General features: G+C 47.8%; 1 protein-coding gene across 1 annotated transcript; it reads right to left on the bottom strand.

Moving 5' to 3' along the window:
* Positions 1 to 7: 7 nt before the first annotated feature.
* Positions 8 to 22232, bottom strand: LOC121666487 (ATPase family AAA domain-containing protein 3). The gene is made up of 16 exons (XM_042032082.1): positions 21966 to 22232; positions 21115 to 21191; positions 20416 to 20517; positions 18929 to 18988; positions 18505 to 18574; positions 17532 to 17697; positions 16557 to 16626; positions 14350 to 14505; positions 14085 to 14141; positions 13056 to 13181; positions 12124 to 12248; positions 9867 to 9918; positions 8922 to 8992; positions 6503 to 6670; positions 6116 to 6224; positions 8 to 418 (listed from the first exon to the last, which is right to left on the bottom strand). Exons 1-16 carry the CDS (start codon positions 22198 to 22200, stop codon positions 239 to 241), a joined length of 1824 nt encoding a protein of 607 aa, XP_041888016.1. The 5' UTR covers positions 22201 to 22232; the 3' UTR covers positions 8 to 238.
* Positions 22233 to 22821: the final 589 nt, after the last annotated feature.

A 22821-nucleotide genomic window follows, 5' to 3' on the forward strand; every position in this document is an offset into this window, starting at 1 on the left:
AGCCCAGTGGTGTTTCAGCAAGGGGTCCTTTAATTCCGTTGCTTCTGCCTTATTTAAACCATTTTGTTTTTCTGGTGTAGCTTAAAAACCACGAGACCCAAGGCAGCCTGAGGCAGCAGCCCCTCCCTGGCACCAAGGGCCACGCTGCTCTCCACGTCTGACTCCACCAAACCTTCACCCAGAAGACCCTCCCAGCTTTCTCCCAGGCCCTTGTCCTCACACAAAGCCTGCAGGCTTCTCACACCGGTGTCCCCTTGGGGAAAGGCAGCAGGGGGTTCCTGTCAGTCCCTTTGTTTGCTTCAGCACCTTCTGTTTTCAGCCACTCCATCTTCTGCCGGTGCTGCTGCACCGCGTCGGCCACGCGGGCGTCGATCATGGCCTCGGTGAGCACCCCGTCCTCCGAGGCGTAGGCTGCTGCCTGTGGGGACAAGGGCACGTCAGACAGCTCAGGGATGGCAATTCCCAGGATCAGGGGAGGTTTCAGACTGCTCCCCCTCTGTTGTTCTCTTCTCCATGCACGACTTCCCCCACAGCACCCAGTCCCGTTCCAAGCGGCACCCAGAGCAGTCACCAACCTCTGGATTTCCTGGGAATCAAAGCCCTTGTTTTCAGAAGAAAAGGCCCCATGCTTGGATTGTTTAAATTTCCTCTCCTGCTCTAAAAGAGCTGCACGTGTGAAGCCAGTAAGGTGAAGAGAGGTGGGTGCAGGGTGGTGATGGAATGACTCCATCCAAGGCGACAGAAAATTGTTCAAACACTTGCAGAGCAGAACGAACGCCAGTGCCGGGGGGAATATGGGCAATGTGGTGTCTCTAAAATGATGTTTAACACACACTGATCCTGCTCTCCTCGTGCATTCCCTTAGGAATCTCCCCTGCACCACTCCTGTGCTGTGTCAGCTCCCACCCTGCACTCAAATGCCCACAGGACCTTCCCTGTCCCTCCCCGCTCCATTCACACCCCAACTCCCGTCTCTCCAGCTCCGCTTGGCAAACACTTGATCCTGGAGCTGTGAGAGGCTGCACAAACGTGACCACAGCTCCTTGGAGAGAGGGCTGGGAACTCCTGCCATCCTTGTCCAACAGCCCACAGGAGGAAGAGGCCGGTGAGGGCCTCAGCAGAGGGGCTGTCCCTCGTGCAGGGGGCACGTAGGACAGCTGGCACCGCAGCCCGGCCGTGGTGCAGATGCCAGCACAGCCGGTCCCTCCGAGGAAGGGAAGGATGCTTGTGCTGTCAGCTGCACCCATCTCCAAGGTAACAGAGCAGCCCCCAAGCTGCAGATTTCTAAATCTGGTTCCTCCCTCTGCAAGTGCTCCCGAGAGCGGCTCCGCGCCGCGTTCCCGCTGCGGGTGGGGAATGAGGGAGCTCGGGATGAGGGGTGGGACCCCTGCAGCTCCCCACAGCCACCCTGCCTGTCCCAGACAGCCCCAAACTTCTGTCCACAGCCACAGAGCCACCACAGCCTCGGCTGGCCCGTGCCAACCCTTCTGTCTCCTGTCCCAGTGAGGAATGTTAACTTGGATTTCACGACAGGCTGCAGTGTGATGCTGAGGCTCCATCAGTTATTGATGGTGCAAAACATCAGTTATAGCAAGAAACGAGTCTGACAGCAAAAGCACCACAGAAACAAACTCAACTGTGACCCTTTTACACACCCCTGCTGCCCAGGGAAGGCCATGGGGCAGAAGACAAAGCCCAGGCTGAGCTGTTGCACTGCCACCACAACAGTGCTGGGGGTTACAGCTGCCTATTACAGCAGTGCTACCTCACTGCAGGAGGAATAATTATTTCCAGAAATGAGCAAAAGGTTACCCAGGCTGGTTTTCAGGCTCCTCTAACCTACTTTCCAGCCCTTTTTATTTGGGGAGCTGGTTAGATCACAAAAGGTTTCAGTGCACAACCCCCAGAGCTGGTTTTCTGGCAAGCAGCATCAAATCCTTTCCCTGTGCAAACCCGTTGCAATCCTTCCTCCAGGCAGCACTGCTAAGCCAGGCTGATGCTCCTACTTAAAACCAGGAGCAAACACTGGCCTCAGGGAGGGAGTGCAGCAAGGAGCAGGGCTGTGAGCAGGGAATTCTCCGTGCACAAAGGCACCGGTGCTGCTCTCGCTGCCTGAGCAGGATCCTCAGCACCGAGGCTGCCACTTCCACAAGCACCAGGAGAGAGGCACTGCTTCCACAACCTGCCAAATATTCACACAGCACCTCTCCCACCCCTCCTGTCCTCTCTGCAAAAGGGGCACAGTGGAAAGGTTTTGTTCAGACCTGACTCACCCCCCTTTACATTTATTTTTTTATTATTGCAGGACTCCCGTGGGGTGTTTCAAAAATGGACAAAGCGCTTTCCTGGGATGCATTTTTGTGCTTCCAGAGCTCAGAGAGGAAGGATGCCTCACCTCCCCTCCTCCCTGCCCCTGCACAGCCCATCCAGCCCGGTGTGGAACCTCCTGCAAAGCTGTGCAGTTCACGCTCTGTTGATTTTCTCAATGACTTTCTATTTTCAGAAAGCCTTAGGCCCTCGCTGTCAAGAAAGCAAATGGGAGAAGCAGCTGCCCCTTCTGGGAGTAGCTTGCACACACACAAAAATGGTACCAAGCTTCATTTATATTCATACCTCTGCCTCCTGCATGGACAGATTTTAACCCATTTTCTCCAGTGCAGCAAATTCCTGTTTTCTCCCTCAAACCCAATCATGAAATGAAGTGTTTGGTGGGGATGTAGAAGCATGGAACAGATGACAAGTCCAGCCCAGATGACCTCATGTTTCATTTCAGCCAAGACTTGTGGTTTGTTTTAACCTGGCCAGACTCAGCTGTATCCTCTGAATCCCCTTGATAATGAAAATGGCCTGATGAAAAAAAATCCCCTCACCCCCAAAAATACAACAGCTATTTTTAAAATATAAACAGGGTTCAGGGAGCAAAAAAAAAAAAGGCATTTATGTCAGTGGCATAAAAGGCAAGGAAATGACAGGAAGCTCACACTGGGACATAAAACTCCTGGGAATTCTCCTGAAGTGCTGCCAAAACAATTTTCCAAGATTACAGCTTGGAATAGTGAAAGGTTGCTTTTTGCTTTTGACATTTTATCTAAAGTACATCAGCAGGTTTGAGTACAGTGCTGGGAAGTCTGCACACAACTGTAAACAGAGCTGAAGGGAAGTTTTAAGGTGAAAATGCATCTAGTCCATGCTAGAGCCATAAAGGGGCAATGGAAAAGGCACAAGGACAAAAAGGAATGCTCAGGCTCCTGCAGAAGAGATTAAAATGGATTTCCAGCACGCACACCATTAGCTGTGCCAGACAGCAATATTTTTCCCAGTGCTAGAGGTTACACTCTTTGCTTTTCTGCACCTTATTTTTTTTCTGTTGGTAAATTCAGGACAGACTGAGCCAGACTGAAACAGCAGAGGGCTGGAACTCCACGTAAATGACAGTCAATCCATCCCAAACCCAGCTTATGGTGGAAAACTGAGCCTGTGAAAGCTGCAGCTACTGCTCAGTTTAACTGAGATGGGGTTTTAAAGGCATTATTGGCAGAAGAATCCCAAAGCATCCTCATGGGAACTGACTGCAAGGACAGAGTGGCCACTGCTGCTGGCCCAGGACACTCCTGGGAAGAGCTGAGGGGTTGTGATGCTTTCACCTCCTAAAGCTTCAGAACTTGCCCTTTCCCCAAACCATCTCTGGGATCCAGTTCTGGAAGTGAAGATGATCCCAGGCAAGCCCAAGAATCTCCAAACTCCATCAGGCAAAACCACCTTCCTGTGTCCAGGATTAAAGCTCAGGTGTGCATCCAGAAAGGGGCTGCTCACATCAGCACGGGGTGGGATTTTGGGGTTTGACCCCTGCAGGGCCCAGAGCTGGACTTGGATGATCCTTGTGGGTTTTTCCCAACTCAGGATATTCTGTAATCGGATTATTTCCCACCTTTGGCAGGCAGCACCTTGAATCAAAAGGTAATTAAAAGACCAAAAATGATCTATTGATACAAGATATAAGAAATACAGAGTGTCTGTGGTACTTAAGCACCCTACAGCTGCTGCATCCAGTTGAGGGAAGCCTGATAAGGATTTTTTGGAGTCAGTTCCTGGTTCCTCCAGCCCCTACCTACCCTGAACACTGTAGCTATGCAGTTAACTTGTCTTGCCAAGCTATTTTTAACTCTGCTCAGCTCCCTGACCCAGTTCAGAGCACAGCCCTCCACAGGGGTGCACCAGCACCCACGAGAAGGAGAGCAGGAAGGCAGGAATTTGAGGCAGGAAAACACTGCCAGAAAGGCTTGATAAGTGCAGCCTTAAACCTTCCCTGATAGTCCAGAGCACTGGAGCAGCTACAAAGGCACCTACAATGACCCCCCAGTGCTAACCCAGGGCCTAAAATACCAACAGCACCCAGGAGATCACTGGGGTTGAGTAAAAAACACCTGCCTGGAGAGGGGCTTTTCCCCACACCCACTGAGGGGCTTCACACAGGCAAACCCAAAGGCAGGGGGGGCACATCCTGCCAAGGCCAGTGGCCAGAGCTGGCAGGAACAGCAGCTCCAGTCGGTCACAGCTCCAAATCCCTCAACCCAGTGACTGCAAAAGAACCCACAGAGCATCAACAGCTCTGGCAGGCAGCTCCCAGGGCAATTCTTATTCCATCCTGGATGCCCTCATGTCCACATGTCCAGTCCCTGGGCTGGACACTGACCCTTGACACATCACACTCCCCTTCCTGACCTAAAAGAAATGAGGTCCCTTTGATTTAACTTTGATTTTGCCACAGATGAAGTTTCTCACTATATCAAACCAACTCAGATATTTCTGCCCACCCTTTCCTGCATGGCTTTTTTTAAGCCCTTTGAGTGTTTCATGAGAGCAGAGAGGAGCACAATTTCCTGCTGCAATTTTACATCAAACCCTTGTTAATAGTGCTGGCACCACGAGGTACATTTTAAAAAGCTGTCAGGGAATTAGTCACCCCCAGCTTTCCCTTCCTTCACCAGCACTTAAAGGATAAATGATAAAAGCTGAGGTCATTCCTGGGGAGTAATGACAAACTTGCTGATAAGGGGTGATAAAAAAGCAAAGGATCATTTATCACAACTTTTTATTACAGGAAATAGTTGGCAGCAAAGCCTTTCACATACGTGGGGCAGATGACAGCACACATTTTGAAATATGATTCAATATCACAAAGATTATACAGGGAGATTAACCAGCTGTGTGCCACCAAAGAATAAAATGAGAACTAACAGCACTCAAATTGGACCTCAGCTCATGACCACTGCAATTTAAATTAATTTAGATTAGAAAAGATAAATATTTCTGTCCCTTAAAAGGTGGAAAACCAGTAGGAGGAGGAATGAAATACACAAACTTTGTAAGATGTTTGTGAGCTGCTAAACTAAATTAAAATTTTAAGACCTAAACAAAAAGCCACTTTGTTTGTACAATCCCTGAAAGGAGGCTGACATGAGTAGGTTACATGACACACAGACTGGAGCACACTCCTTCAACTGATATTTCTAGGTTAGTTTATGGAAATACACAATCCAGTAAGAAACTGGCAGCTGTGACAAAACAAGGTGAAAACCTGATTTTAAGAAAAAACCCACTAAAGCTTGCTCAGCATGTGAATAATTGCACTCCAGTGTCTGCATTTCTTATTTTTATGTATGGAAGAAATAACTACTTTTTTTCAGCTCCATTTCCAGTCAGTTTTGTTTCTTTAATAGCTCAAGTTGCACTAAAGATGTGTTCAGAGCAAAGGAGGGAAGAAGGATGGTTTAGTGCTCTGATGAGGGCAACAACATCAGGCATCTCTTCTGCTGAGTTTCTTGAGCTGAACCATGAGTGTGGCCAGCATGGACTGCCCAAATTCACTCCAAACTCACCTGCTTTACTTAAATTCCATAAGGGATTTCCCATTAGGGATTATCAAAACTGTTCCTATTTATGGGATGAGGAATTATGCTGATACTGCAAACACCCACCCCAGAGCCAGCAGCGTTCTGGTACCACCCTATGGACAAATGAAACTTGCACAGGGAGAGATGATTTGAGACTTCAAAATCAAACCCTCAAACCTTGCAGGAAGGGAAAAGGAAGGAAGGAGAAAAGCCCCACTCACCTGCCATGCCACAGCAAGCTGGGAGATCTCCCGGCCAGACATGCCCTCGGTCAGCCTGGCAATCTCCGAGCACTTCTTGCCATAATCAAACTGGGCCAGCTTCAACCTCCTGGAAGGCAGAAGAACCTTTTGGTTGACTTGTAGCCACAGCACAGAGTTCCTACAGTTTTCTGCTTGAATTACTGCCTCCTGAATTTTAAGGGCACAACAAAGCACGGCACAAAAATCTGGGATGGCGTCGCATCGAGACGACGAGAGGCGTCTCTCCAACTCTTGTGCTGCTTGTTTAAAGTGGGGTTACAGACAGAATGCACAGGAAAGGGGATGAAGAAAAGCAACAGAAGAAAGAGAATTCTCCAAGGTGGGAGAGGTGTGAGGGGTACTCACTGTTTGCCCTCCGTGGCTGGCTTCAGGACGTGCCGGTCGAAATACATCCTGACGAGCCGCTCGCGCTCCTCCAGCTGGGGCAGGTCGAAGTTCACCATCTCATCTATCCTGTCGTTGATGGCCCAGTCAAACTGCTCAGGCTGGTTGCTTGCTAAAACAAGCATAAACCTGGAATCAGAGGGAAAAAAAAAACAACAACAAAACAAAAAGGAAAGACTGACAAAGCCATGAAAATAAAAATCAATGAACTAAGTCTGAACATCGGGAGCTGCCGTGGTTGGGATTGAAGATGTTTCATCACCTGGAAAAAAAAAAACAACCCTGGATTTTTTAGGAACAGCTTTAACAGCATCTCAAGCACCACACTACAATGTGTGTTTTGGGCTATTTAGAAGAGTCTGATGTGTGCAGACCAAGCTCTGCTCCAGGGTACAGATGTGCTGCTCCAGGTCCTGCTGCATTTTGGAGCTGGAAACCCTTTTTTTTTTCAATTGCTTTGTAATGCTGCTTCTTCCCTGTGCCAATACTTTAATGCTTTAATTGATGTTAGCAGTTTAATAGTGCCTAATAATTTGAAATGGGCTTTTAAGCACAGCTATTGGAATATTGATGTTCTTTGCTGTCTGGTTGAATCATTGGCTACAAGGGGCCGTGTTCTCTGCTGTCATTTCTGGAGATAACTTGGCCAAGACAAGACCGTGGCTTTTCTACCAACAAGGACTTGCAGAAACACAAGCCTGGATTAAGGATTGACATGCAGCCTGATATTCAGCCAGCCAGCTATCCTACAAGGTGAATTTGGGAAGTTGAAGGCAGCAATTCCCAATCCTGGTGACAATTCCCTGCTGAAGGAAGAGCTCTCCTCAGGGTCTCACCAAAGCAGCCCCATTTACATGCCCCATTACACCGATTCCAGTGAGCTCCCACTCATGGATGCAGGACTCCTCCTTGCCCAGAGCAGCAATAAGGCTGCTCAGAAGTGAAAAGCAGTGCATGAATCACCAGGGCATGTTCAGTGTCCTCGAATGGCTCACAGTTGAAATCAGGGCTGAACTCAACTGAGAGCTCATTCCAACGGAGAGCTCAGCTGTTCTGAGGGGAGCCAGAGCATCCCCAGCACCCAAAAAACACCCCCAGAGTTCTGCTAAGGCAATTTAGCATCAGGGGAAAGAAAGAATCATCCCCTGCCTGTCCCTGGTTTGCAGTTCAAATATTTATTGTGGTTATTCTTGCAAATATCATTTAGTAATAATAATTATACTCAACACAGCTTTATACAGCAACTCCATGTATCATTTCAGGAGAGATTTGCTGTCCTCCCAGAGGCAAAACCCAAGGTTCTTGCAGGCTCAACACCTTGCTTTCTAGCAACTTCTTTATTTTAGAAAAACACCTCTTCCCAGGCACCTCTGTGACACAGAAGCTACACACAAGCAACTATCAGTGAGAGCTGCATTGGCTCTGCCAAGTTCAGGAGACCCTAAGGACAGAAAATGTCCTGGAACAGTGACCTTCCAGGATACTTATTTCAGTGTCATGAGGTTATTATGGAAAGTCTTTCATTCCAGCCTCACTAAGGGGAGTTCATCACTAAAAACCTCCCCTTCCCACATAAAGCCAGAGACAACTTTTCTTGTTGGCTCAATAGTGAAAGGAGAAGTTTTAACAACTAAGTAAAGTTCACACCAAAAAATCAAGTATTATTTGAGAAAGGTGGAGGAAAGGTCACCTCTCTATTAGGACAGACAGGAAATGGCTTTGGCTGAACTGAGCAGTGCTGTGCAGGGAGTTCCCAGCTGTGTGACAAAGTGAGCAGGGGTGGGGGGACAGTGACATTCCCACACACCCCTCTGTCACCTCAGCCCTGCCATCGTGGAGCAGCCAGGAGGGAACAGCTCTGGGATCCCACATGGAGTGAGATGGAAAGAAAAGGAGTCAGATGGAAACTCATCTGCCTCAAAGTTCCTGCCCACGCAAGCACAAGATGGGAAGAGGTCACTGGAGAGGAAGAGCAGCTCCAGCAAGCACCACTGAAGTGTTTTTCCAGGGAACATGAAGCACCCAGCCAGGAGGAACTCTGAGTTCTCTTCTGTGGCAGTGATTTCCTGGGCCCCATACTCCTTGTATAAACAGCAACTTACCAAGAAAGAAAATATAAACATAAAGACACTCAAGATGTCCAAATACCATCCCAGTTTATGGAAAAAAATTTTCCTACTGTTCTGATTTGAAGTGCCAGGAAAAGTTGAAGGAGGACCAAGCTACATTCAGCACATAAACTGAAAGGGGGATATTCTCTGCAGATTTTTTTCAATCCCTCAGCAGCACAGATCATTTCCAACTTCCATTTCTACACCAGATACCCCTAAAGACCTTCCTCAATCCAGGGAAATATCAGCTGCTGTAACTGGATACTCACTTGTTGCTGTGCTGTCCTGTTCTGTGCAGAAATGCATTTAAAGTTGCTCTGAGGTCCTCACTGATTTTCTCCTGCAAAGATGAAATCCAGAGGAGGGTCAGCTGCTGGGGGCTGCAGACAGGTCACAGCCTTAAGCAGCATTATGGACAAAGAGAATTCTGTTATTGTCAAGCACTTGCACTCCAGCAGAACCCAAAGCACTGTAATACCTTGGGGGAAAAAAAAATCAATTTCTATACCCAGGCAAAAGGTTAGGAATTAAACTTCCAGGAGAGAGATTACAGATTCATCCACACTCACCCAGTGATTTGGTTGGTTTCAAACCCCAGGCTCTGGCCATTGGCCCAGGTGGCTTTCCCTGCTGAACACTATTTTAGCTGAAGTCCAGTGTGATACTTAAGAGGAGAATAAGCCACAGCAAATGATTCACTCACACATTCAAAGTAACCTTCTGGAGAGCTCTTTAAATACACCACTGGGGTTCAAGCAGCAGGTCCAGACTGAATGTACAATGTGGTGACTGACTTTGGAAACACAAATTACTTGTGCAGGGGAAGACGCTGCTGAAACTTTGTTAACGTAGCAAAAAGCAGTTTTGTAATGAAAACCTTCAAAGATAAATATCTGTGGGGACAAACTTCAAACCCTGCAGGGCACCAGCATGAACAACCTTCAATATATGGCTCCTTCCTTCCTACTCTCCTGCTGCAAGCTCCCCATCAAGACTGTGCTACCCATCTCGTGCAGGGAGGAATTCTCAGGCTCGAGATGCTCGTTCCATTCTACAAAACGCTGATTTCTTCTCTCTGCACCAGCGAACCAGCTGAGCACTGAGGCACCTGCCAGCTTCCATCTCTTGCCCATTGAAGCCAGATAATCAGAGTGCAGGAGGCTGCTGGCTGGCACTGCAGCAGGAGCAGGAACAGACACACACCAAGCACTTACTGTCGCCCTTTTCCTCAGGAACGCGTCCGCTTCGTCCACGAACAGCAGGAGGCTGCAAAAGGAAAGCACTACACAGTAACAGGACACAGGTAAGTGAGGCTCAGCTGGCTCCAGGATCCTCCTGCCCCACTGCCAGGCACCCACAGCTGGCAGCACCCAAAGGATTGCCCAAGCAGACTCATTTCCTCAGGCAGCGTTTCTCAGCTAAGCTGCAGCAACCTGTCCGTGGCGTGCACCTGGCTCAGCCCAGCAGCTGAGAAATGGATTCATTCCAGACACCTCAGGCCATAAATCTGCCCCCAGGCCTCTGGAGTTCTGTTTCAAGCAGACTGAAGCAAGACTAAGGCACGTGACCTTAAACTCCTCAGGATTTTTAAATCTGGATGGGAGTTTTCATAGGCACAGTTTGTAGTCTGTGGCTGGCAGTGCTGGATGTTACTGCCAAGCTGCAGTAGGTATTTGAAATTTAGACCTGATTTTGAAATTTAGAAGTCTGAGAGTCCTATTTTAGCATTCCCTCCTCTTCAGAGAGATGTGTGCAAGGGCACAATACAGAAATCTTGGTGACAATGACACCTCCCTGCCATGTTTCTTCCTTATGCCACCCTGAAAAGCCCAAACCACAGTCATCTCCTCAGCCTGCTTTGTTATTTTGTGAGGTTTTTCTTTTCCAAACCACAGCAGCACGAATGTAATGGTTTTACTACCTGTGGAGAAGTAAATTAATAAAGTCCATGAATTATTCACCAAAATAAATTCACTTCTAACCTAAGGGCAGTGCTCTTCCCAAGAGATTGAGCCTGTAAAGATGTTTATCAATAACAAAAGCAGGTTGCTCATAAAGCTGTCACAGCTTGTATTACCTCCTTGCCTAGCTTCAAACCCAGCTTTCTTCCAGGGAATTTCAGGCCTATTAACATCTTCCACTCAGCCCCAGCTTCCCTCAAATATTCTCTGCAGAGAAGTGTCTGCTGTCATAATTTCAGCTAATAAAGGCAACACTAACAGCTGACACTGGTGGATATTCAGAATTAAATCTGCTTAAAGACTTCAGTGCTGCAGGAGGTGAGAATATTGGATATGGACACATGTAAGCTTTGATCAGGAAGTGTATGAAGCTGCAATGCACAGAAATTTTTATCAGGGCAGAGAAATTCAGACCCAGGCAGTGCTGTCAAAGAATTCCTTAATGGAAGCATCCAGCTGAGTATCCTCACATCTCTTCCAAGTTCTCACTTAAATACTAAGCTCACTTAAATTCTAACACCTTCCCTTCTATAGCTCAGGGTAGGAGAAGCCTAAAAAATTTAAATCCTTAGGACATTTATCTGCTTTTTTTTTTCCTTTGTAAGGGGAAATAGGAACACTGAGGTGATGAATGAAGCAAGGATTAAAACAGACACTGCAAGATAATGTCCATCTCGAGCAATCAGAGAGCACATAAATCACTGGGCAGCCACATTTACAGATCTGAGCTCAAACCAGCACAAAACCCAAAGTGATGCTCCCTGAAAGCTCAATATTGAATTTTAACATCCTGGCCAGACAAGCTCCTCAGCCACCTCTGCACTGCAAAAATCCATTCCTATTGGAATGAGCAAATTAACCACATATTCCTACAAAATCAGGGAGCCAAGATTCAGCCTCAACACAAGGCTTCTCTGCAGATAAAAATTTGCTTTTAGAGGCGACTAAAAAAGCACAACAGTTTGTGATTTTTCTGCCTGATGTCAATGCCTTTAGTATCTGTCTCCTCCTTGTCCTCTTTTATTTCTTATAATTCACTCCTTCTGCTTGAGACTCAAAAGAAAACAAGAAGCTGGATCTAAATCCTATCAGTGTTTAAAATCTGAGCAGTTGCAACAGGGAACATAATATCAGAGTGTGAACATCTAATTTGTGCTAAATCCTCGAATTACTGTCAGAACATTCATCACCCTGAAGGAAACTTGCCCCAGCTTTCAAGTGGGCAGGAACTCTCCTCCTGCTTGGTGAGGATCAGGCAATCAAGTTATGACTGATCTGGAAAAGTTGGGTGTAAAAAGGGTTTGAGAGAACAGAAAAGCAAAGGTTTACAGCTTTTTAAATATTACTAATTAACAAGGATTCACCCATTCTAGGAGAACTTTAGGAGACGCTGTGTTTGCTCAGTGTTACCTCACTCAATAACAGCTCCTGAGGGGCTGAACTACCTCGTTGTGGTGAGGGTTTTTTTGAGAAAGAACCCAAATTCAGGATCCAGGGAAGCTCAACTTACCCTCTCCTACTGGTGTTGGCCCAGTCGAAGAGTTTGTGCATGGCTGTGACCCCTTCCCTGCCCATGGGAGCCACGTCCCCTCCTGTCATGATGGCATAATCCATGCCCGAGTGCACAGCTAATTTCTGGAAGGGAACAAAAACCAGCAAATTAAACACTTATTTTCACTTGCAAGGCCATGGAAGATGAAGAGGGAATCAAAGCAGTTTAGTCCTGTCAGTGTGGTTATTTGCAGAGGGGAGGTATTGTCTTCTTTATCTTCTTTACTCGCTTAGTGGCAATTTTAATTTGTGTATTGTTTATTTTTCCCATTTCTGTCCATCTCTATTGGCTTTAGAAATCCAAACTAGGTGTCATACTGTCAGAAAAATTCTGGAATAGGGGTATCAAGTATCGATAGAGGGGAAAAAAATTTGAACTTGCATCACAGTGTCAAATCTGCCACTGTTAAGAAGTTTATGAAACCTTAGGTCTTGCGGACAAGCACTAAAGAACAAGGGGAAAAAAAATCAAATTCTGATTCAAATCCAGGTAAAAATCATCCTGGCAGTGCCTCTGCACATGGAGCCATCCCTGTCTCTGCTCTGGGACTGTGAACAGCAGAAAAGACCGATTTCGACGAGGGCATAAAACCAACAGAGGTGGATATGAAGTGGCTGCTGCTGTGATTCCCACAAATCCCAGCTGCCACGGGCCTTTCCCAGACGGAAAGGCTCTTCTGCCTGCACTCAGCACTAGAATCCAAGTGGCTGCACTAACCCAGAGCTGAAGCAGGCAGGCTGCCCTTTCCTCCCTTCCCAACAGAGACACAGGATCACAATGTTTATGCAACACTCCAGCAGTAGATTTCAGACCAGGGAGGCTTCTCAGGCCCTGGAATTCTCAGATCACTTTGCAACACGCAGGTTGGCAGAATCTTGGCAGGGTTTTACCTTGGCAAAGAGAGTTTTTCCAGTGCCAGGGGGACCATACATCAGAATATTCCTGTACAAGCTTTTGTTCTTTTTTGTGTTCCTTGTTGCTATGGCAATGTCTCTCACACGTGCTTCCAGCTGGGGCTGCAAGAAAAGAGTTAAATTTAAGGAGCAGAAAGTACCAAAAGAGCTGCACCTACCAGGTTCCCAGATCAGTACCTGCAGGAAGGAGGCAGCACTCCAGGCTCAAGCTTTTAAGTCTTAACTTCAGCTGCTCATGACTCCACACCAGGGTCATTTCCTGTCCTATGTGAGGATTTACTCGATTTTCTGTCCACTTGGCTACAATTCTTTCATAAGGAAAAGCAGCAGTGCAGGAAGCAGTGCAGTGACTACTCTAGGAACAGATAACACCTAAATATTCACTTCCTAACGGATGCTCTGGCATGAATATGTCAAAACACAAGCAACTCTTTGCAGTGCTAATGCCTTCTCAAGTCATAAACTCGTATTTATATTACTACTGCATTTGGGGATACTGGGAGAGAGCTATTCCTGCAGGAGCATTTTCTCTCAGCAGCTTTGAGCAGCTCTTAAATTTGCCTGATACCCAGCAATCAAATTCAGAAGCAAATATACAGAAGCAGCACTAATTAGCAAGTTAAGAATCAATCCCAAGGCGGGCAAATGCACACAGTACTTGGATTTTTTGGCCTAGAAGCAGGTCTAGGTTCAGTAATCCTTAACTTCAGATGGCACAAGTGGAGTTCTGAATCTTAACATGCTGACTACAGAGAGAAACTGCGCCAGAGCAAGGACTGAATTAAGACTTCCAACTGCTTTTCACAGAGGAAAAAAGGTGAACGGGCTGCTTAATGCATGTCACACTGAACACAGGAGCTTATTTATGGTCTCAGGGTCCCAAGGGTGCTATGTCTCCAAAACTGCTGGAATTACAGCTTTAGAAGCGAGTTTAAGGAACCAGCGCTCTGATTTAGATTCTAAAGTCATCCTTCACAGCCCAAGACAGGAAAACAGAGTACTCACACTGAGAACAACTCCTTCAAGGGCATCCTGAGCCTTGCTGGTGAGACGTTTACCAACCTTGAGAGGACAAATTCAATTACTCACAGGTAGAAAACAACCCCGTTTTGACAACTCACTTGGACTAGAACATCTTACAGAATGCCAATGAGCTCAGCCCACCTTATGCCACCTCTAATATTCTGTTTATTCAGACCCATTGACAGTCCCAGCCTGAGTTTTGCACCCTCATGGCTGAGAGTAACACAAAAACAAAGCTGAATTTTACCTTGATAGGGTGTTTCAGAGCCTCCAGCACAGTGATCCGGGAGGTTTCCCTCACCAGGGAGGGTTTGCCCAGACGTGCCTCTATGTAGCGCCCTGCTACTGCCGTGGCATTTTTGGCAGAATAAACCCCCACTGCCAGCAGGGTCAGGCCTGCCACCTGCAAAGAAAAGGGGGAAAGATTAGGAAAAACACTTGGCGAGGCAGTGCTGTTGTGTGCAGCATGCCCTGTGGTGGGGAATTAAGATTCAGGACAAATGCTGACCAGGAGGGGTTTATTTTTGGTAAGGTGTTTTATCCCTGTTCAGACAGTCAAGGTCTCACACTCTCTGTTCACTGACTGCTCTTGCACAGCAAAAGGCAGAGGAAGCACAAGTGAAGCATTTAGTCCTGAATCCAAAAGTATATCCTGCCCAAAATGTGTGGGGCTTTCCAGATTTTCAAGTAAATTGAGTGATGAAGATAAAACAGCCACACCAGCCAGGTGCTGTCTGCCAGAATGCCCCTCACCACACCAGGAAATGAAAGCTGAATTTAAGATGCCAAGATAAACCAGCTGAATTGTGGCTGCCACCAAGGCAGTGCACGGTGGGGAACAAAAAGGGAGTATCTGCTGAAGGTGACAGCCCTGCCAGCCCCAACAAAACAGGGAATTAGGTACTCCAGAGGAGCAACACAGCCAAAACCACCATGGGAATTACCATCCTTCACTGGGCTGTTCTTCCAGAAACCCCAGAAAATGAGACATCCCCATCGATTTGCCAGTGAAGCAGAAAGAATCCAGACTTAGGAGTCAGCTTAGAGCTGATGCCAATAATTTATATCAGAGAGAAGAGCAAACTGCAGCAATTGCTTTTAAAATAAGCTGACTTCTCCTGCAAGTACAGATCAGGGTCAAAAGCCTCAAGGACAACAAGGATGGCACTGTTCAATAAACCATGAGGCACCATCTGTTCGCTCTCACTCTGCTGAAATGTGTGACATCACTTCTGCTCTGGGTGGAAACACGAAGGGATCAGAACTGTGAGATCCAGGATGCAAAGAGGGAGGGATCTCCACACCTAATTCAGCTCAGATACAGAACACAGAACAGGTTTCACCATTTTAGCAGCCTCCCTCTAAAAACAGTGCCATGATCTCATGCTCTCTTAGACCATCCAGTACTGAGCAAAGTTACCTCTGCCTGGATGGAGCTGATGTAACTACCTCAGACTTCTGGACTTCACTGATGTTCATGTCACAAGATACAGAGGAACAGAGCTTTAAAACTGACACTTCTGTCTCAAACAAGAACCCAGCTGTCAACTCTAAAAATCAGTCTGATTACAGTGCCTACCTATTTGGCATGAAGTATCAAGCAAAGGAATGGATCTCTGGTCCATGAACAAAGTGAATTCCACTAAAACCACAATGAAACCAAAAAGCTTGAAGCAGAACCTTTGGGGTTCTGCTTGGATGGGAAGAGGTAGGGAAAGAGCAGCCCTTAGAACAGACAGAGCTGAAAATTCAGGCCTCGTTTAGAGGAACCCTAAAATAACTGACTGGTTCTTACCTTATAGTAATTTCCAAATTTTCAAAGCAACAGAAAGATGAGTTCCAGCTGTGCCACCCCCTTTCCAAAAATAGACTTACCTTTTTCTTTTTTTTTTTTTTTAAGCTAGATGTCCCAAATTCACAAGACAAGAGCATGTCAGAAGCAAAAATGACCATAATGCAGGAAAACTGGTATCTGGGTCAAGCTAAAAGCACCGAGCAGAGATCTACAAAAGGCTCTGAATGCTGCAGACACCCCAGGTACAGATGACAAAAGGATCCACTAAAAGCTTGTCTTGTTCTCCCCAGTGCTCTCAGGCAGAGGATGTTTTGTATCAGCCTGTGTGTGTATAAAATCAGAGGGTGGAGCAGATGGTGGTGACTGATTTAAAGCAAAATTTCCATTTTAACCAGCCATGCTACCAAAAGTCTATTTTCACTGCAGTTTTGTTGTCAGTAGTACACTGAGAAAAAAATCTTATGTCCACAAGACTCCACTGCCATGCTCTTGTGTCCCGTGAAAAGATGCTGGTCTGGCTTTTAATCAATTTATTAAGTTCTCTAAGTGCTCTCTAGGCTACATCAAAATTAGATAGAAAGCTGTGGCATAATCAGGAGTTTCACACACATTTACAGACAGGCTTATCTGGAAGTTACTGACAGATATCCCAACCTTACCGTGGCCGTGACTTTATCCCAGTCTGTTACAAAAGCACGGAATCCTTCCCCAAAGAGCATCCCTGCTGTCCTGTGGGAAGCAAACAGCAAGGAAAGCAGGAGAGAAAGGGATTTCAAAGACTGAATTGATAAATTTTAAAGACACACTTTCAGATTGTAATAAAGCTGTTAATCTTCTCCAGAACCAGTCAAAGCTAAGGGCTCACCTCAGAACTGGAACATGAACAAGCATGGAAAATACATTTATAATCATCTGATGCCTACACCTGAGCTGGGATTAAGTCCAGAAAAGCATCTGGCCTTAAGATGGTATCAATTTATTCCTTTAATATATTATTTGTGCTGAACTGAAGGTATTTAATTCTAAAGCTTTTCTTTTGTTCAAAAACTCAAAGGACCTAAAATTAACCAATTCCAAACATAAATACCCACCCCTGTGGAGCCAAACTGCTTTAAACCCTTGTGGTGCATGTTCTGAAAGAACTGAGGGGAACTGAAAAAACTGAGGGGTTTTCAGAGCTCCTGAGTTGCAGGATTAGAGGACAAGGCTTGAAATAATCTGTGAGAAAAATTGTATCACTATAAATATCCCTGGCTGCCATTCAGGTGACAGTGTAGAGAGACAAGTGACAGAGTTCCTGCTAAGGTAATTCCCATTTCTGGGAGCACAAGGGAGCACAATACTGAATTTCCTCAGAGAATAAACCCCAGGCTCTCCCACATGCTGGGACACACCTGGAGAAGCACCAGGCTGAAATTCCTCAGAGGAATAAAGCCAGGTTCTCCCTCATGCTGGGACACACCTGGAGAAGCACCAGGCTGAAATTCCTCAGAGGAATAAAGCCAGGTTCTCCCACATGCTGGGACACACCTGGAGAAGCACCAGGCTGAAATTCCTCTCAGAGGGATAAACCCCAGGCTCTCCCACATGCTGGGACACACCTGGAGCAGCTCCAGGCCCTGCCCTGCACCTACTTGAGGGACTCGAGCACGGTCTGGCGGTGCTCGGCGGCCTTGAGGCGGATCTGCTCGCGGATGATGTCGGCGTTCTCCCGCTCCGCCTTGGCGCGCGCCCGCGCCTCCGCCTCCACCCGCAGCATCTCGTTCTTGTGCCGCAGCTCCATCTCCCTCTCCACGGTAGCTTGGATAAAAAAAACACCAGAGAGGTCAGGTTTTTGGGTGGCTCAATGCCAGGGAGCAGGAGAATGCTGGGGAAGGCGCTGTGCACCACTCACAAGGGAGAGGAGCAAAACGGAGTTGCCGATCTCAAATAGGATTTTGGAAGCTCTGTGACTTCAAACACAGAATTGTGTGAAAGGAGAATGAATGAGAAATCCAGGGGTAAAATCACCCAATCCTATAGGGTTTCACCACTGGGCTGTTTTATTCAGGCTATACTTCCCTCACTGGATGGCAGCACAGCTGTCCAAATCTGTGCTCAGAACAGGCCTTCCAAGCCCATTTAGTCAAACACAAATTGCCTTAACATTTCTAAGACTTGTACCCCACAGGAGCTCTGCAAACCCAGGAATTCTGGCAATTCCCAACACCAGAAAGAAACTAAGCAAGTTTCACACTACAGCTTTGTTTCCTACAGGAAACTGAATGGATGTGAGGTGACACAGATTCAAGCACTCCTCCCAGAAGCTGTTCCGTTTCTCTCCCCTCCTCAAAACTGGCTCTATTTTAGGTTGTCCCAGTGTAAAATCAGAATTTCAGTTATTCTGTCAGGAGATGCTGACAGCTCATTGGGAAATCCAAGAATAACAGGGCAGACATTTAGGAGTGCAGCCCTTTCTAAAGCTAACCTTGGAAGCAATTGGTAATTTTAGCACAGCTGGGATTGACCTGTTCTTGCCACTCTGACATCAAGCACAGTATGGACACAAAGATCAGCTCAAGGACTCCATGTGCCCTCACACCCTCAGCAGCTGAACAGAACACTCACCACGCCTCATGGCCTCCTGCTTCTGCACGGATTCCTCCTGCTTCCTCAGATTTTCCTCATTAGCAAGTTGCTGCAGGGAGAGAGATGACAGCAGAAGGTTATGGTGATGTTGTAACAACTCCATCAAGTGGGAACTTAAGTGCTACCAATATTTTCAAGAAGCTGGTGGCTCAGGTTGAATTGCATTTTCCTCTCCCCATCTCCCAGATTCATCGTAATTCCAAGCTGCTGCTTTGTCCTAATGCCCGGCCCTTGATGTGCCAGGCCAGCACTGCTGATGCTGAGCAGATAACAGAGATGAAGGCAACTGTGCCCAGCACCAGCCACCTGGCCAGCAGGACAGGGCATGGCTCCAGAGCATCTCTTTGATTTAAGAAGGCTCCTAGCCCATTCCCAGCTGGATCAGAGCAGGAATCCACCCTACCTGCTGTCGCATCTGCTCATCGTAGCGCTGCCGTGCCAGTTTGTCCTGGTACTGGGCTCTCTTCAAAAAAGAAAACAGAACTCAGAATACAGAGATCAGGCAGTTAAAAGACAACCTGGTCCTGAGGGGAAGGAGGTTTGGATTGTTCAGGAGGAAAAAACCAAATAAAATGGGAAAATCCACACAAACAAAAAGTAATCCGGGGTTTGAATATGAACAGGGCAAAATATCCTCAGTCAGCACCAAAAACTCCTGTGTGCTGAGAAATCTCTACAGTCTGACTTCATTTTAAGGTATCACAGATATTAAAACGAAGAGCAAGTGTTTCTTAGCCCAGAAAAGGAGACTTCATAGGCAAAAACAAGGTTTTCATGTTCTAAACCACCTTATCTGGACTGGTGACTGCAAGCAACAGAACTGTCAGGATTGGCTGATGGGCTCTGGTTTTGATAAAGATTTATTTGTTCCTCATTAATTCCTCTCATCAGTTTTCCACTGCAACTCCAAAGAAAGCCAGGTCATCTCCACTGAACTGGAAGTGGGCTGAGGATCCACCAGCAGGGAGGACATCATTCCCTATTCCAAATACAGAGACAGCAGAACAACTTGGGAGTTTCCTCCACAGCAACTGTAAAATATCATGGAATAAACCAGGATTGAGTTTTCTTTGACTTCAAATGATGCCCTGTGAGCTGCAGGAGGTGAAGAGCCAACCCCTGAGAGCAGCTGAGTGTGCAGCTGCTTCCTAGGCCAGCCCTGCTCAAAGTCCAAACTCTGCCAGGGTAAAAGCACCACGTGCCAAACAAGCGGTTCTAGCAAACTTCCCAAGCTTTTGGATTGATTTTCTAATTGATTAATTAGAATTAATCAATCTCCTCATCTCCTGTGCTCTCAGAGTAAGAAGCCCCCATATCTGAGCTATTACCATAAAGGCCAGCCTTCATTTTCCCTGTTTCAGGGTTATTGCCATGCCAGTGGCTCATGGTAAAACAAACCAGGAAGCACCAACACTGCTCACAAGAGACCCTCAGATTTGCATCACTTCTCCTCTTAAGATACTTTTTCCTGTTTAACTCAGAAGAAATAGGGTTCCAAGCTACTTAAGACTGAAATCCAAACAGCTTCAGAGCCGTTTCACTGTTCAGGCCTACACAAACACTTGCTAAGCCAGTATTTGTCAACACTTCCCTGAAAAGCCCTTTAGGAAAATCCCCAAAAACTCAGAACGAGAGAAACTGCTACCACCGGTTCCTTTGGATGCTCAAACACTTGGGAACAGAACAAGAGGGCAGAGCTGTAACTACAAATCCAGTTCAACATTACAAACCCAGGACAGAACAGGGGCTCAGCCTGTGAACATCCCCACACCTCTGGCTGCCCATGACCCCCTCACCCCAAAAAGGGATAATTAATGCATCATTGCCTTTTCCATAAGGGAAGATACAAACAAGGTCTCCCCTCACTTGGCTTCCCCCTCATTCCCTTACTGCTTGATGCTGTTTTGTTTCTTCATTGAGTGTTTTCCTTCTCTCTTCTGCTTGTACCCGGATCTGCTCATTCTTCAGTTGTTCTATGGCAGCCTCGTACTCCTGGTGAGATAATTGGATAATTTAATTATCACAAATTAATGGATCATCCTGTAGAGAAATGCTAGTGACAATTATATTCCAAGAGATCCCTCTGTCATCAGAGTGGTATCCTTAAAAGATGACCACTGACACAAGAAAGCTAAAATACGATCTAAAATACAATTGTAAGGAATATCAAAATTAACCATTTCAGGATTAAACACAATTTAATCCTGTTTAACAACAAACCAACCAACACCCAAAAAATCCCTAAATTCCTTTATGAGAGACAGAAATCCTTTACCCAACTACTTTACAGTTCCCACAGAAAACCCCTGTCATTACCCCAAAACAGCAGTGATACTCCAGGAGTTACAAAACCACTCGGGACATGCAAGTTTTAATCAAAGCCACAAAATATGTGCCAGAACAGGCCAAACTAGCTGGTACTTCACCTTTCAGAATTACTTTTTTTCCCTAAAGGCAAACAACTGCTGTTTGCTGAAGCTGAACAGAAAGGAAAATTTAACATCCTCTGCAGAGGAGAGATTTCAGCTTCTGTCCCTCCCAAACCTGGCAGCTGCCTGGGGAGTTCCAACACAAGGAATTCCGACACACCTTCAGTTTGGTTTGCTGCTCCAGCTGCAAGGTCTGCTCCTGCATCTGGGCAAGGCTCAGAGCATCTTTTGCATGGCCTGGAGAGTGGGGAGAGATTATGGACAGTGAGAGGTCTTTCCTCAGCAAACAAGATGCTCAGACTGTTCAATCCACCCTGCTCCAGCTGCTCCTGGAGCACAGCTCTGCAATAGCACATTTAACCCTCCCAGGCATAAATGATTATGAAACTTCTCAGCACACCTGTGGAAAAGCTCCAAGCAAGGCCAGGCTGGATGGGGTTTGGAGAAACCTGGGATAGTGGAAGGTGTCCCTGTTCACAGCAGGGGTTGGCACTGAACGGGCTTTAATGTACTTTCCAACCCAAACCATTCTGGAAGTCTGTGATTTTACGATGCTTTGGTGCCTCCCTCTCCCCTCACAAGCCCTGTAGGAAGCGCTCAGAGGTCCGTGACTGGGAATGCTGATCCTGGTGCCCCAGGAGGGCAGGGCAGGAACCCGAGGCTGGTCAGGTGGGACCCGGCAGAGGTATTGTCACTGAATGGGTCCGGCTGGAAGGGCCCCAAGCGGCTCATAGGGTCCAGCAGGGTCATCCCAGGGCACAGGGTTGTGTCCGGACTGATCTGGAATACCCCCAGCGAAGAACACTCCACACCCTCTCCGGTCCCCAGCGCTCGGTCACTGCACAGTAAACATTCCGGTACAATTTCCTGGGCACCGCTTCCTGCCCTTTCCTCGTGTCCCACGGCTGGGCCCCACGGAGCACAGCCCGCTCCCTGCTCTGACACCTCCTCTTCACACACCACCACACCCCGACTAGCTTTCCCGCCCTCCCGCCCCGTCCCCTCACGCACGGGACGCGTCCAGCTCCCGCGCCGCCTTGGCTGCGCGCTCCAGGCCCGTGGGGTCGAAGTTGCTCCATTTGTCCTTGGGCGTCTGGCGGTCCCCGGCGCCGCCGCCACCACCACCGGGGACGGGCGGCAGGGAGAGGCCGGCCCCGCTGCCTGCGCCGGTCCCGGTGCCGCCGGGTGCTGCGTCCCCGCCGCCGCCCGGGGCGGCCCCGCGGTTCAGCCCGAACAGCCACGACATGAGGGCGGCGGCGCCGGCTGCACGCGGGGGACGCGCCGCGGCCTGCGCGCATGCGCCAGCGGGCGGGCCGGCCTCCCATTGGCCCGCGGGGTGCGTGACGTCACCAGCGAGGGCGCCGCGCCGCGCTCTGATTGGCGGCAAGGAGGAGCGTGTGGTGTTTGATTGGTTGAAAGCGGCGGGAGGGGCGGGAGCAGCGGGTGGGGGACGGAGCGCCGGGAGGGACAAACGGGGAGGGCGGCGCTTCCGCATAGCAACGGGAGTGTGGGGCGTTGCTAAGGGCCGCGAGGCGGGGCGCGGCCCTGCGGTTATCCCGGGTTATCCCGGATTATCCCGGATTTCCACCGGGAATCGGCTCCTTGGAGTGGCAGAGATGATGGGAAAGCGGAAAGGAAAAGGGGAGCGCTGAGAAACGCATTGCTGTGGTTATCCGGGATAAAGAGCGGGATTTCCCCTGGAGATCAGCTCCTTAGGCAACTGCTTGGAATGGGAAAGACAAGATAAAAGTCTTTAGAGAAAGGGAGTGGAGGGAAGCCCATCTATGTGCTGGTTTGGGATAAAGAGCAAGATTTCCCTGGAAATCAGCTCCTAATCCAACTCCTCGGAATGGGGAAGATGAGACAG

Source organism: Corvus kubaryi, unplaced genomic scaffold (assembly GCF_017639235.1).
Source record: "Corvus kubaryi isolate FWS band 111438036 unplaced genomic scaffold, C.kubaryi_AGA036_p1.0 37352, whole genome shotgun sequence".
Taxonomy (NCBI): domain Eukaryota; kingdom Metazoa; phylum Chordata; class Aves; order Passeriformes; family Corvidae; genus Corvus; species Corvus kubaryi.

Bases quoted from the DNA above. Each gene is read 5' to 3' on its own strand.
- LOC121666487 (XM_042032082.1), bottom strand. From the start codon at position 22,200: ATGTCGTGGCTGTTCGGGCTGAACCGCGGGGCCGCCCCGGGCGGCGGC. The intron at 14,506-16,556 runs GTAAGGTTGGGA...TTTTCTTTGCAG, and splicing joins GGGATAAAGTCACGGCCACG to GTGGCAGGCCTGACCCTGCT. The intron at 6,225-6,502 runs GTGAGTACCCCT...TCTGCCTTCCAG, and splicing joins CCAGCCACGGAGGGCAAACA to GAGGTTGAAGCTGGCCCAGT.